At 50.5% G+C, this 14,653-nt stretch overlaps 1 protein-coding gene across 9 annotated transcripts in view; it reads right to left on the bottom strand.

The window, feature by feature from the left end:
- The window catches only part of AMBRA1 (autophagy and beclin 1 regulator 1), a 178,816-nt gene that overhangs the window by 4,796 nt on the left and 159,367 nt on the right, over positions 1-14,653 (bottom strand). For 8 of the 9 annotated variants that reach the window (XM_086677555.1, XM_086677551.1, XM_086677554.1 and 5 more), the window contains 3 exons: positions 11,995-12,134; positions 4,099-4,191; positions 2,365-2,558 (listed from right to left, as the gene is read on the bottom strand). In XM_086677555.1, coding sequence (XP_086533681.1) covers positions 2,365-2,558; positions 4,099-4,191; positions 11,995-12,134 — 427 coding nt within the window. Of the gene's footprint in view, positions 1-2,364; positions 2,559-4,098; positions 4,192-11,994; positions 12,135-14,653 lie in introns of those variants that run through there. The other variant, XR_015240845.1, reaches the window with a different exon arrangement.

Below are 14,653 nucleotides of genomic sequence, written 5' to 3'. Positions count from 1 at the left end.
TCTTTTTGTCTTTGAAAAATGGGAAATTGAGTTAGTGTTGACAGGACATTTTTTCCTTGGCAAGTTCTAAGGTACTTTCTGGATGTGGATGCCAGGATGGGATCAGCAAATTCCCATAAATGCCCTGTAACTGCATTTAATTCTGGGGCTGTCACTGACCAGAAGAGGGGAGCCAGGCTGAGTGGGAAGAGGAGCTGTGCTTCCTGCCCTCAGGGGACCCGCTGGCTTTCTAGTCCCTCACTTTCCACATTCACTTTTCTCTGGCCCCGGGCCCAGGCTACTGCAGTGGGGCTAATAACTCTCATCTTCACCAGACAAGAAGGAGCCCCGGGCAAGCCTCCTCCGAGATCAGAGACAGAAGAGTACAGCACAGCCACGCTCAGGGGTGGGCTCTTGCTCCGTTAAGTCCATTCATTCCACACACTTCCTGACCACCTACTGTATGCCAGGCGGACACTGTTTCAGTGAGGGGAGCAAGCAGTGAGCCCTGGGAACACACCCCTCCCTTTCTGAGTGACAGGGCAGGGAAGGTTTAAAGGTGGACAAGCTAAAAAGCTGACACCTGCAAATTCCCCCTGGGGCAGGCTCTTCCTGGACATCCTAGAATGAGCGGAATGGGTTTTAATCAAATTTTTATAGAGCAAGATAATGAGTAGTAGCCCGGGAACCTTTTGGTGTTGACGGGGAAGGGGCTAAGGGACAGGCAGCCCCAGAGTGTGAATTACTCAGGTAGAGCTGCCTGCCTCACTAATCTAGCTGGGCCTCTAGTGAGTAGGGATGTACCCCTCCTGGCCCCACCTCCTAGCTACGCCAACAAGAAGGGTTAGCTAACTTAACTAAAGGTTTCTTCTACATGTTCCGGCAGGTGTGGCCGCCAGTTTGCCAGTAAGGTGAGAGAGGAGGCAGGGGTGGGGGTGGGGATGTGCAGAGCTGCCATGCCTGCCTGCTGGAAGGGGATTGGGGGGGGCCAGGGAGGACACCTGCACCCAAGGAGACTCTTGCTTCCCGGTCCCTTGCCTTGCTACCAGAGTGGTAGGAGTGGTAGGTGGTCCAGTGGGGTAATTAAGCACCTCAGAACAAGGCTCCTAGCCCCAGGAGACATGAGGCTGGCCAGTGACACCCTTCCCTGCAACCCACACCTCTCCCTTACTTCTGTCTAGGTGAGGGTCTTCTGCAAAGGACTGGGATGCTAAGAAGGGTTGTGCTCCCGAGCTCTAGGCAAAGGTCACCGGGCCTCAGACAGATGCAGAGAGCTATCCAAGCCTACTCTGCCCACACTTCAGCGCCAGATGGCTACTCTTGCTGAAGAGTGCTTCTGGCCTCCGAATGGTTCACCCTCCACCACCTGCTCTCCTTTACGGCGGGGGAGACAGGAAGGGAATGAGGTTCAGGCCTCTGAAACTGGCGAGAACCCCACAAAGAGTCACGGGCCTCAGCTGGGGAGGTGGCCTGGGCCACAGACCAAAAAAGGATTCAACTTGTGCCCTGTGGGGTGACTAGAGTGTGAAAAGCTATTCCCTGGGGGAGACACAGGTGAATTTGTTACACGCCTCATGCACACCATGGCTTTTCCTTCTGTGGACGTTTTTTTGAGCAAATGGCTCAACACAGACCTAAAGCATATGTGTCTGGCTGGAGGCTGCTGCCTTGTTTGGAGCTCCAACCGGCAAGGGGGCTGGGGTGGGGGTAAGGAGAGTGACTGAGTGAGAACAGCCTGCTTAACACAGCTGTCGACAGACTCCAAAGTGGCTCGAGCTCTACCGCTGGGAAGTGCTAATTGGTTCTCAGAAGTGTGAGGCCAGCACAGAGCCAGGGCTGATGCTGGCTGAGCTACACCTGAGGTAGGTGAAGGACGGGGCTGCTGGTATGCCGGCTGTAGCCAGAAGGGCAAGGAGCCATGGGTGTAATAGCAGCTTGACAAGCTATCCTGTGGGCTGGTCCTGGAAGCCCAAGGTCTGGTGTGCTTGTCCGTGGAATAAGAGCTCGCACCAGTGAGTCTCTCTTGCAGTCTTTCCCATCTACACTACTTCCTGTGTGCTCTCTCTGGAAGAACAACTTGGGTCCTCCAAGTTTTAGAGGAGGAGGAGGTCAGGGTACTTGGTGGGAGTGGAGCAAAGCTGTAAGAGCAACTCAGCTTCCACTGGGTGGAAACAGTGACCCAGATCAGGGAGATGCTGTTCCTGCCTGAGGAGGCTCCTAACGCCACCAGGGGAACATTCCCCAAGCAGTCAGAGGGTAGTCATTCTGAGAGGGGAGGGCCCTTTCTCAGCACCACGGTCTCTGCGGACAGACCAGGAGGGGTGATGAAGGTCCCAACTGCCCATTCCCAGTCATATTTCCCCTCTGGTGTTACGTGACTCTTACCTTCACCGGGACCCAAAGCTGCTGTCCCTGGCTCCTGTATCTCCCTCTCCGTCTGTGTTTCTGCATTCTGCAGCTGAAGGGCCAGAGTCTGGGTGCCCTGAGATGTCACTGATGTGGTGGGGTTCCGGGGTTGCAGCCCAATTGCATTCATCAGACCCATGTCTCTGTCAGTCCTCCACGTGGCTCTGCTGGTTCTAGGGAGGGAAGGGCAGACTGAAGTCAGGCAGGATTTGGGACAGTAGGCCTCATAGAGTTCCACTTGTTCCACGCCACTCCTCAGGGAACAGTCCCCTGGACCAGGGCCCACAGGCTAAGACGAGAAAGAAGCCCTGTGCTGCTGCAGCTACCTCCCAAAAGTAGTTAACTCAGCTGTGTCCTTTCTCCTCCAGATCAGGGCAAGCTCTGGGACAATGAGAGGAAGCTGCAGAACCATCCAATTTTGCAAAGCCAGTTAGTGCAGTCACTCCCTTAAACAATGAGGATTTTTCTGGGGAGGTAGAGAAGGCTCATCTTAAGACTCTTAGGGGCGCCTGGGTGGCTCAGTCGGTTAAGCATCTGACTTCGGCTCAGGTCAAGATCTCGTGGTTCAAGAGTTCGAGCCCCGCATCAGGCTCCGTGCTCACAGCTTGGAGCCTGGAGCCTGCTTCGGATTCTGTGTCTCCCTCTCTCTCAGAGACTCCGTCTCTCTCTCAAAAATAAATAAACATTAAAAAAAAAAAAAAAGAACACCTCTTATCCATGTTCAGGAAGCCACCAGCTGAGAGATCTGTGGGACAAAGGGTGAGCAGTAGAAGGGACCTTTCCTCTCTTAGCTTTTCCTTCCTTCCTTCTAACTATATGCTGACAAGATTCCAGTTTAAATTCCTGGAATTTCCACTGGATCTCCACTTTGGAGGAAAAGCATCAGGATTCTTATGAGGCCCTTCTGGGCTCCTCCTTTAGGGCCTTCTGACAACAGACCCTTGAAGGTAGGCAGTCCAGCTGACCTATGAATAACGCCCAGGCCCAAAGCTAGCACCCCTTTCCTTGCACATTTCCCAGGCACTGACCCTTGGGATAGATACAGCTGGCAGCAGAGGGGGCCCAGGACTTCCATGACAGTCACCAGCTACTCATTTCTAGCTGCTTCTGGGGACTATTCTTCTAGCCATGTCCTGTAATTCTTCTAGGAAGCAGTGATGCCCTTGCATGTATTACTGACCCATATCACTTTTTTCTCATGTTTCAGTCTTCCTTAATACATTGATAAGAGGATCAGTACGAGGTTCCTACTCTAACTGGCTCCTGGGATGTGTCTGTCCCTGGGTGCTAGCTCCGGGCAGCTTGGTCCCTGAGGCCCTGGTCACCTGCGGTATTGTCCACAGATTCTCCCTGGGCTCCCAGCACTCTTCTTGTGGACAGCATCCCTCCCTAGTGCTCTGTCTTCTCCCGTCACCCCAGTGTGCCCAGATACCATGGCCAGGATGGGAGAAGCCCACAGGATGTCCTAGCTTATTCTCAGTCAAGACTCTAAGAGCAGAGCATGTTCTCGTCCTTTGCCATAGAATACTTTTCTCGAATCCAACTGTGTGCAAAAGCTCAATGCATGAAGCAGATCAAAGAGGAGCTGCTGTGGCTGAGGAGAGGCACCCAGAGAGCCCCGGAGCAGTCTGAGGGCACTGCTTGAGAGCCCACTGGAAACAGGAGGAAGGGACAGGCCTCCAACAGCTGTGCCCTCCTCCTTCCCAAACTCACCCTGGCCTTTCACTGCTCCTGCTGCTGGAGTGGACAGTGAAGACAGTCTCGTTTAGCTGGTCCCAGTAGTACTCAACACCAGAGTTCAAGGCCCTGAAAAGCAGTTGGGAAGGGTGGAGGAGAAAAGGTGGAGAGCATTAGAAAGAGAATGGCCAGAACTCCTTACACCTCCTAGGCTCTGTGGCCTGTGGCTTGGTAGCCCTCCTTCATCTCTCCTTTGTCTCTCTTGGGGCTGAGCTGAGACAAGGACTGGAGATTTCCACCAGGAAGCGCAGTGCTGGAGCAGTGCAGACAAATCTCCAACAGCCCAAATGCCTGTAGTGGTGGGTTTTTAGCCTCTTCCTTCCTCTGAACAGTGCCTCACCAGCTCCTCCTCAGGCCTAAGAGATAGCTAAAAAATAGCCACACTGTACGCAGGCAGTGGGCTGAGTGTTCTTCAGGCATAAAGAAAGGAGCTAAGATAGCAAATGAGAGACTGGGGAGGCCCTGGAGGGACGGGGTGCCACAGACAGCCCTGCCTCAAGTGTGGGCTTAGTGATCCGAAATAGAGAAAGCACAGGCTCCTGCCACTGGGTCTTCCCTGCTGCCGTGGGGCAGGGAGGAAGGAAAACCAGGGCATCTTGCCATTCTTAATTTGCCTGGAGCTCAGAAGTCTAAGCAGGGAAAAGCCCCCACTGAGCCAGAATAGTCCACAAGGCTTTCTATTCTAGACCTAGAGCCTCCTTTGCCAGGGCAGGCTGGGCTAGCAGTGGGGAAAGGTGCTCCTAGAGAAGACGGCCCTGTGAGTGTCCCCATACTTTCTACTGGCGTAGAAGAGAGACCCTCGAGTGGCCACTGGCCGCACTGCTGACAGCGGAGAGGAGTTTCTATCTGTCCAGTTCTCCAGATTGCCAACCTTGCCCTGCTTCCTCCTTTCCCTGTAATGGACCATCAAGCGGTTCTGTCATAGGGCACCGCTGCCAGGAGGGAAGCAGTGGCTTCTGACGTTTCCATGATGACTTACCATCACAGGCAGCAGCCCCGTTACACAGACTGCTTTGCTTTTAAAGATTCTTTCCAGGAAGAGGCGTTACCTAGCAGTCACTGTGGTTGAGGGTGGGGTGCTGTGCTGAAGGTGTGGATAGGAGATGAGGAAGAGGTGTCTGGGCCCATCAGAACTTTGGTGTCCCTGGGGCGTCCAGCTGGCTCAGTGCGATGAGCATGAGACTCCTGGACCTCGGGATCATGAGTTCAAGCCCCACCCTGGGCACAGACCTCACTTGAAAATTAAAAAACAAAAAAACAAAAAAACCAGAACTCTGGTGTCCCTGTGGAGACTGTTAAGAGATACTCAAAACAGCCAGTTCTGCTTTTAAATGAGACAGGGCATGAGCACTGTGCTTGAAGAGCACAGCCGTGGACTGAACTGTACCCCCCCAAATCCATATATTGGAACACTATCCCCCAGTGTGACTATAGCTGGACATAGGGTCTTTAGGAGGTAGTTAAGGTGAAATGAGGTCATGCAGGTAAGACTCTAATCCAACAGAGCTGTGGCTTTATAAGAAAGTAAGAAAATGGGGTGCCTGGCTGGCTCAGTCAGTGGAGCATGTGACTCCTGATTTCGGGGTTGTAAAGTTCAAGACCCACACTGTGTGTAGAGATTACTTAAAAAAAAATAAAGTTTGGGGCGCCTGGGTGGCACAGTCGGTTAAGCGTCCGACTTCAGCCAGGTCACGATCTCGCGGTCCGTGAGTTCGAGCCCCACGTCAGGCTCTGGGCTGATGGCTCGGAGCCTGGAGCCTGTTTCCGATTCTGTGTCTCCCTCTCTCTCTGCCCCTCCCCTGTTCATGCTCTGTCTCTCTCTGTCCCAAAAATAAATAAAAAAAAAATGTTGAAAAAAAAAAAAAATAAAGTTTAAAACAAAAAAAACAAAAAACAAACAAGAAAAAAGAAGAACAAGGGTAAGAAAGAGATCTCACGCACGCGCTCTCTCTCCTCACCACTGTGTGAGGACACAGTGAGAAGACAGCCCTTACAAGAACCCAACCATGTTGGCCCCTGATCTGAGACTTCAGCCTTCAGAGCTGTGAGGAAATAAATTTCTGTTGATTAAGCCCTCCAGTCTGTGGTGGTCTGCTTTGGATGCCCAAGCTAAGACAAGCTCCAGTGAAAGCTAGCTTTTCAACTGAGAGGCCTAGGTCATTTTCCTTTAACGGCAGAACTTCTTCAGTAAAGAGCAGAGAAATCAGGGGCACCTGGGTGGCTCAACTAGTTAAGTGTCTGACTTCGGCTCAGGTCATGATCTTACGGTTCATGGGTTCGAGCCCTGCATCAGGCTCTGTGCTGCCAGCTCAGAACCTGGAGCCTGCTTCGGATTCTGTGTCTCCCTCTTTCTCTGCCCCTTGCCCACTTGCATTCTCTTTCTCAAAAATAAATAAACATTAAAAAAAAAAAAAAAAAAAAGCAGAGAAATCAAAGCCAGTGGGTCAAGAGGATAAGCCAGGAAAAGACAGCTATGGGGGAGTCAAGTAAGGTGCTTCCTTCCTAAACAGGATTAGCCAGGACGGGCACCTGACAGGGCTCGGATGGGGAGGGACTGTGTGTCAGGAGGCTGTGCTACTGCAGGTGAAAGGAAACCAACCTAGGCCTGAGCCCCTTATCTGTCTTTCAAGGGTCATGAAGATTCTGGGGACTGGGCTTCACCTGAGGGCACACCAGCATCTTTGGAGGGAAAGGGCCACAGCCAGACACAAGTACCCTTCATTCCCTGCTCTGTACTAACCCCTCTTGGCTACTCCTGAGGGCCTGCTGGGCTGCGGATTTGGTGTGATCTTCAAACCATCCCTTTAAGAAGGAGCAGCTCCTTCCCCTTTGGAACATTCAGCTATTTTTGTGGGCATTGTCTGAGAACAGCAGGGCACTGCAGGGCACAGGTGACAGGAGAGGACCTTCCATTAGGGAAGAGGCAAATGGCTAGAGGTCAACAGCAGAGACCTCCAAAAACAAAGTCATCACTATAGCTTCTGATGAGCCAAGTCCTGGCTGCATGAGGCACCATGTGAAGCCAGCTGCCAGGGAGCCTTTGATTTACAAACTTGTCAAGATTTATTGACAGGTGGCAATACCATCTGGGTCCCTGCCAAATCCTTCCTCTGTAATTTTTGCTAGCCAGGGCTAGTTAGTGACAACAAACTGTTCACACTAAACCTACGCCGAGCTATGCACTGCGTGACCAAGAACCTTCCTTCCTGTCTCAGAAGACCAGCCACCTGAAGGCCCATTCTATGAGCTGGAACTGTTCGCATGATGCTGATGGTCAAAGGGTCCCCTAAACACTTTCCATCTGGCAGCATGCATTGTGAGCTCAGAACTGTGAATTTGGGACATTCGGTGATGAGGTCAACAGCCAACAGAAGGAGGCAATGGAGATTGGCAGATGTGCCGTCCAGGCCCCCCCTTCCTTTCTGCCCCCCCACCAACAGGTCTACTGTTCACCCTGATTTGTTCTGCTTTCTGTGGTGAGAGCAGCTCGACTACAGCAAGCTCATGTTTTTGAAAGTTTGGATAGAATTCCAGGTACTGTACCAAGGATCAGAGTTGAAGATACACTCTCTAGCTACTGGGACTGTTAGCCTTCAATACCCAGTATCACTGATTTCCATCTACAAGCTGAAAAATGGTCCTGACTCATCTCCTTTCTCCTTGGGTCTTAGGATCAAACAGTCACTGTTTGCCTTAGGTTCTTCCTGGAAGCCAGACCAATACACAAAAGTATGAAGAAGCATGGAAGGCCAATCAGGGTCAATCTTTCCTTCCTTTCTTTTTTTTTTTTAAATGTTTATCTTTGAGAGAGAGAGAGAGAGAGAGAGAGAGAGAGCACAAGCGAGGGAGGGACAGAGAGAAAGGGAGACACAGAATCCAAAGCAGACTCCAGGCTCTGAGCTGTCAGCACAGAGCCTGACGTGCGGCTCAAACTTATGAACCATGAGATCATGACCTGAGCCAAAACCAAGAGTCAGATGCTTAACCGACTGAGCCACACAGGCACCCCAGCGTCAGCCTTTTCAAATGGACTTCCACTTCACGCCTGGATTCCTTCAGTAGCAGCTGTAAGCTGTGCTTGAACTCACGACTGTGAGATCAAGACCTGAGCCAGGATCAAAATTCGGAGCCACCCAGATGCCCTTAAAGATTTTATTTTTAAGTATTCTCTGCACCCAAAGTGGCACCCAAACTCACAACCCTGAGATCAAGAGCCACATGCTCCACTGACTGAGCTAGCCAGGCACCCCTGAACTTCTGAACATCTAGGGAATATTCCCTTTGAGAACATCCTTCTTTCTTCTGTCACTTACATGACTGCAGAGGCTTGGCCCACATGGCTGTCTCTTTGGAAAGAAGGACAGGCATCTATCCCCACTATCTCTGCAAAGTGGGAAAGAGCTGGCACCTGGCTCTTGTGGGGCAGCCTGAAACATGAAGTCTCTGTGGCTCCTCTTTGGACTCGGGGGTCTGCCTTTTCCCTCCTTGGTCAGTGATGCTTGATTGCAATCACTGTTTACAGTGGTAGCTCCCTCTTAAGGGACAGAGCTGACAGGGCCCCACACTCAGCCAGGGGGCCAGATGCCCCACGGTCCCGGCCTAGTTTCTTCTGGCATGAGTCCCTCAATTCTGTCTTCAGAGCTGACTCTGAGAAGCAGTGGTCTTCCCAGCAACACCTCCCCCCCATTTGTAGGGCTGATCTATGAAGCCGGAAGTGAGCAAGCACCCCCTCACATCAATCTGGTACTTCACGCCCACTATGGTTATCACTGGGGGTGTTGGCTGGGCTGGCAGTCAGCCAGAGGCGCAGCAGCAGCTTGGGAGGAGTGGCGGGTGGGGGAGCAAAGCAAAGGAGAAAGGAGCGCCTCACTGCTGGGAAGGGTGGGGTGACGGGGCTATCTGCCACCCTACTGGCTTTGTGCAGGGGCTACAGGGCCAGCTGTTCATCTCCTCACCTGTCCTAAGAATTTCTTACCCTGGAGTAATGGGGATTTCCTTAGGCCTTGTTCTACCTCAGTGGGTTTTCAGTGCCACGAGAGATGCCCCAGGGGCTTGTGACCTCTGTCTTTGTGCTTGGACAGAGTGTGGAGGCTAAGACAATGGAGGAGAAATCAAGAGCAGGACTGAAAGCACAAAACGGAGGTGCAGCTGCCTGTGTCTGTGGACAAAGACGGCCACCTGTTTTAGAGGGAGGGCTTGTAATCCTGGCCCAGCTGGCTGGCTGGCTGCTATGCCCTCGGGAAAGGGTGTGCCAGAACTGTATCACAAGGGGATGGGCGGTGAGCCTCAGGCATCTGCCTACTGGAGACACAACCCTGAGCTCCTACTTCCCTATTCATTTGTTCTCCTCATTTTAGGCCAGAGACCAACCACCAACTATTCAAAAGATGTGAACGTTCTCACTCCTCTCTCATTTCCCACCGCGTCCCCATCATCTGACCGCTTAAATGCCTCAACGTAACCTAGAGCTGCATTCTTTACCTGAGGTCTTAAGAGAGTTATGAAATCGTGTGTTCTTGTGGTATGTTTTTCTGCGGAAAAATGTACATTGTTTCCATCAGAATTTCAAAGGTGTTTGTGATTGAAAAAAGGTTAAAAAAAAAAACCCCACAAAAACCAGCTGTAGGAAAGAGCTCTGGACTAGACAGTCAGGAAGCCTAATTCTGTCTCTGATCTGCTGGGAGACCTGGGTTGAGTCTTTCCTTCTTTACCGGAATACTGCTCGGGCTTCCCTGCCTGAAGCCAAATTCCACAGATATGAAGGGGACTGAGAAGCAGAGAAACTGAACAACTTGGGACAGAGTCATGTCTGTCTTAATTTGCACAGTCCCCTTAAATACGCACCCTAAGATTTGGGGCATTTGCCAAAAGGACCCAAGAAATCAGGAGAAACAGCAACCCCAAGACAGGTAGGCCAAGCTAGCTCTCTCTCTCTCAGGCCAACGCAACTTGGTCTGCGATGGGACGCTGTTTGTGCTGTCAAATACTGGTGGCTCCCTTGCTCCTGGAAGAGGCCTGAGTTCCTGCAGCTAAGAGTTCCCCAGGCAGCCCAGGATGGCTCCAGCCTAGTGAAGCTGGATCTTGAAGACGACATATGGGGAGAAAAGAGAGAAGAGAGGCCAAAGCCAGCTTCATGTTTGGCTGAGGTGTCTGTGACTCACACCAAGTGCGGAGGCCGGGGTTTCAGACACAAAAGCCTTTGTGGGACCACGACAACCTGGAAGTAGAGACTGTGCCTCGGGAGGGGCAGGCCACTTCTGCAAGGGACGGGGATGGGAGTTTGCCTGGCACAAAGGTCAGTGGCTGGAGCTACAGACAAGACAATAATGTTGAGGAAGGATGTCTTGGGGAAATGGGGACTAAGAAGGGCCTATAACTACAGTGTTGTTAAGAATAAAATTATGGTCCAGAATTCTGTGCCAGCTTTGGAGAAGATGTCTATTAGAGTCCTCTTATAAATGTCTAAGAGGCAGAGATAAGATAAGCAGTCTCATGTGCTTTGGGGAAAAAGAAGGAGTTGAGAGCAGACTGATTCCACGGCTACGGTCATGCCAGAGGGAGGGCAGAGACAGACAGACCCAGCGACGGGGCTAACAGTGGCACGGTCATTCAAAGAGGCAGGCACGGTTCTGGAAAGGCACAAGGAGCTAGCGAAAGGGGCTCTCTGGACACAGAGCCTGAGGACAGTGCAGCTGGCAGGACCACAGTCTCAGATGGCAGCCTCTCTTTGGGAGGGGCTCCAAAAATTCAGGATAGAATGAAAGAGCTCCCCTTAGAACCGGGTTTCCTTTCTCCTGAGCTACTGACCTAGCTCAGCTGACAAGGGCTCAGTCACCAGTCATCTACGAGGCCGCAAGAAGTGACCCAAATACACACCCTAGGAAAAATCACCAAAGGCCCTATTAAAAGGCAAAGTGGACACTTCCAACAGCCAGAGACCCTACCAGACCAGTCACGCCATGCTCTGTGATCTGCAGAACACCCTGGGAGAAGGCGCTGCACCAAGTGAAGGACAGCATTAGGACGGTCTGGAGGCAGAAGTGGCATTTAGTCTGCTGGAACCCTGCAGCGGCCCACGCAGCAATCAGCCTGATCTGCACTGAAGCACAGAGCTTCACGCGCCCCACCTGGCTGGGTCTGGAAACTGATGACAGACCTGGCTGACTCCCAGGGTCTCAAGTGAAAGAATAGACTTCTGTCCTCCAAAACACCACAAGGGGAAGGGGTGTCATCAGGACCCAACACAGAGGTGCTATGGTTCCCTGTCCCCTCCTACCCCTTACTTCAAGACCGGATAATCATTTTGATTTTAAATGGAGCTTTCCAATCTGCCTTCACTGTTATGAAGCACAAGCAGAAAGGAAAACAGGCAGGACACAGAGCCAGGCTGCTAGAGATCAGTGGCCTGACAAATTAGGGCTTTAACAATACTCTTATTTCCAATTTTATTTCTTAAGTTATGACAATGGCATTTATACAAACCTAAGACCACCTGTTGAATTTTTCAAAAAGCGTTTAGAAAAGAATCTTTGATATCTATGCTTTTGCCTGCAGGGAAATTTTACTATCACTAGGGAACCAGAGAACAAGAGAAAACAAAGAAAAAAAAATACTGCCTTAGGTTTAAGAAGACATAATAACTAAACCAGTCTTTTGAAGATTTCTGGGACGGAGAGCTAACGCTAGCAACCTCAAGTTAAAAGGACCCTCCATGGAGTGATGCAGAGAATGAGGCAGGCTCTAGCAGAATTTCGATTTCCCTTCTACAAGACCCCACCTCATGGCCAGACCCCCAGATGGTGCTGATCACTCACGTCCTCAGCCTGGATGACCCCCTCCCACCCATACTGCCGCCCGCCCTGGGCCACTCACTCTGGTCGGCAGATCACCAGGTCTCCTTTGTTGGTACCATAGGCCAGGCCAAGCCCTGGCTCGGGCAGCCAACGGGCAGAGTTGATGCTGACATGTCTCCGCTGGTCGGCAGGCATGGGGTAAAGGACGTTGAAAACTCTCTGGGTGGGGGAGAAAAGAGGGAAGAAAAGAGAATTCGAGGAGAAACAATTTGTTACCAAGAATAACCAAGTCCCTTCTATGGCCGGAAGCAAGTTAACCACAGGGAGGAAAGGAGCCAGTTAGGCTGGGAACAGAAGGCCTCTTACACATACTGCAGAACTTGAGGTGGCAGGGGGAGCCTGGGGCCCTTGACTTTAGGAGAAGGCTACAACTCTGTCCAGCAAGGCTAGGGGTCACTTAGGCTTTTCTGCAGGAAGCTTGCTCATGCTCTCCTTAACATAACAACCTTTTAGCTCTTCTCACTTCGTGGCTTTACGGTAGCCCCCTGGAAAGGCTGTCAGAGCTCCACTCCCCAGGAAGGTCTGCTCCTAACTTTCCCCTGACCAGACAAACCAGTGAGAGCCAAGCTCAACTGGGAGTCCCGTTACCATGGAAATCACAGCTCTTACAGCAATGGAGAACTGAAGGTGATAGGGGGGCGGGAGGGGGTGATAACACCAGAGAACATTCTTAATTCATCTAATTAAAAGCAATGTTAAAACTGCTATTGTTAAGGAAACCTAAAAGGTGCGCTAAGATGTAGGAAGCAGGGAAGAGGGGAATCTTGAACACACAGGTACATGACTTCTTTCTAGCTTATATAAATCACCATTAAATAGATCGTATCCATTTCTCCAAGGGAGAATCTCCCTTCAATAGTAGGCTTATTTCCAAAGCTACTATTTTCTCAGGAGGCAGCTCAGCTGTGGCTAAGGGTTTGGAGTAGGTGAAAGAGAGCCTCCAATTTCTCTGGCCTCTGAGCTGCACGACATTCCACAGCAACTTTAGTCAGAGAGCAGGACATTGGGAGAATGAAGGATGGGGACTTTCCTTCGAGCTAGAAAGCCCTGGGTTGGAGTCCTGACACTTCTCTAGAACAGTAACTTCTCCAGATCTCAGTTTAAAAAGATACAACACCAGGGGCACCTGGGTGGCTCAGTTGGTTAAGCGTTTGACTTTGGCTCAGGTCATGATCTCACACATTTTGAGTTCGAGCCCCATGTCCAGCTCTGTGCTGACAGCTCAGAGCCTGGAGACTGTTTCAGATTTTGTGTCTCCCTCTCTCTCTGCCCCTTCCCTGCTTGTGCTCTGTCTCTCTCTTAAAAAAAATAAACATTAAAAAAAAAAGATACAATACCAATATCCAAATAATTGTGGAGAGATGAAAAGGCATGATGTGTATAAAATGTCCAGCACAGTGCAAGCTCATAAATGGTAACTGCTGCTATTATTATCAGGAATCTGCATCTGGGGCTTCAAAAAAGATGGTTCGGGTCTACAAAGAGGACATGAAGCCAAGAATCTAGCAACTGGAGTTGTAGTCAATGTTTTCCCTTTTAGCCTCTTCGGGTATTAATCTATAAAGTAGGAATGAAAGTAGGGATGATCTGCTTTTCCCTGTCCCTTGATGGAAAAAAACAAAAAAACAAAGAAGACCAAATGAGATGTGGTTTAGAAAGTAATATTCAAGGAATTTAGGGTGGTACAATAATTATTACTTTAAAAATTATCCTGATGAGAGATTTAAAATTAAAAAAAAAAAAAAAAAACCAGAGGAAATAAGTAAAAATTGAGCTAAGGGTCCACTGCACGTATAAGAATGAAGTGATAAGCAGCCCTGGATGTGGGAATACTTGTTCATGTGCCTTGGGTGTCTATCTGTCTGAAATGCTTTCACCAGGACGGGCTCCAGAATGGAGAGGACAGCAGCACGAGTTCTCAACATACCGACACATACACAGAGAATCCTGTTATGAATAATTTTCCAGGTTCTGTGGCGCTGAGAAATGTGCCTGGGCGGCTAATGGCACACCGCCCGGACGGCCCTGCAATGGTCCTGAGGTTGAATGGGTCTCTTACAGATACGGAATTGGCTCTGTTTTGAGGCAGAAGACTGACGGCACCACAGCTGCTGCTTTAAGAACCTCCCGTGCCCTCTCTTTCTGACTCAACTCCAAATGTAAGAATTAGCAAAAATCTTTGGTCTAACTGAGGAGACTACTAAAAAAAGAGCCCAATGGAGTTTATGAATTTCTAAACTAGTCATGTAGAACATGGTTGCTTGACCTCTGGATAGTCTCTTCCTTGCACACATATATCTAGCAGGTGCTCTGAATGAACTCATTGCTCCGTTCTCTACCAGCCTCAATGGCTGACTCTCTGTGGAGGTGGCAATACCTGTCTTTTCCCTTTGCACCTATTCAACCCTTTCCTTCAAGTCAGGGGATGGGGGTGTGGTGCCTTTACCCTTTCTCACAGAGGTTTTCCTTCCCAGAAGATAAATCAATGGCTTCTGTCCCACCTGCAGGCCACATGGTTAAATGAGTTGGGACACACACTCAAAGGACAAACAACTATGTCTGGGATCATTGACTGTTCAACTTCCCTTCACCCCAAGGTTAGATGGCATGAGTGGGGTACACCAGGGTTAAGAAGGGATGTGTGTTAATTTTAGTGGGCTGGATTAGGGGAGCTTCGG

Source organism: Puma concolor, chromosome D1 (assembly GCF_028749965.1).
Source record: "Puma concolor isolate L17-30 chromosome D1, mPumCon1.1.hap2, whole genome shotgun sequence".
In the NCBI taxonomy this organism is placed as follows: domain Eukaryota; kingdom Metazoa; phylum Chordata; class Mammalia; order Carnivora; family Felidae; genus Puma; species Puma concolor.
This window is presented reverse-complemented; position numbering and strand designations above follow the sequence as displayed.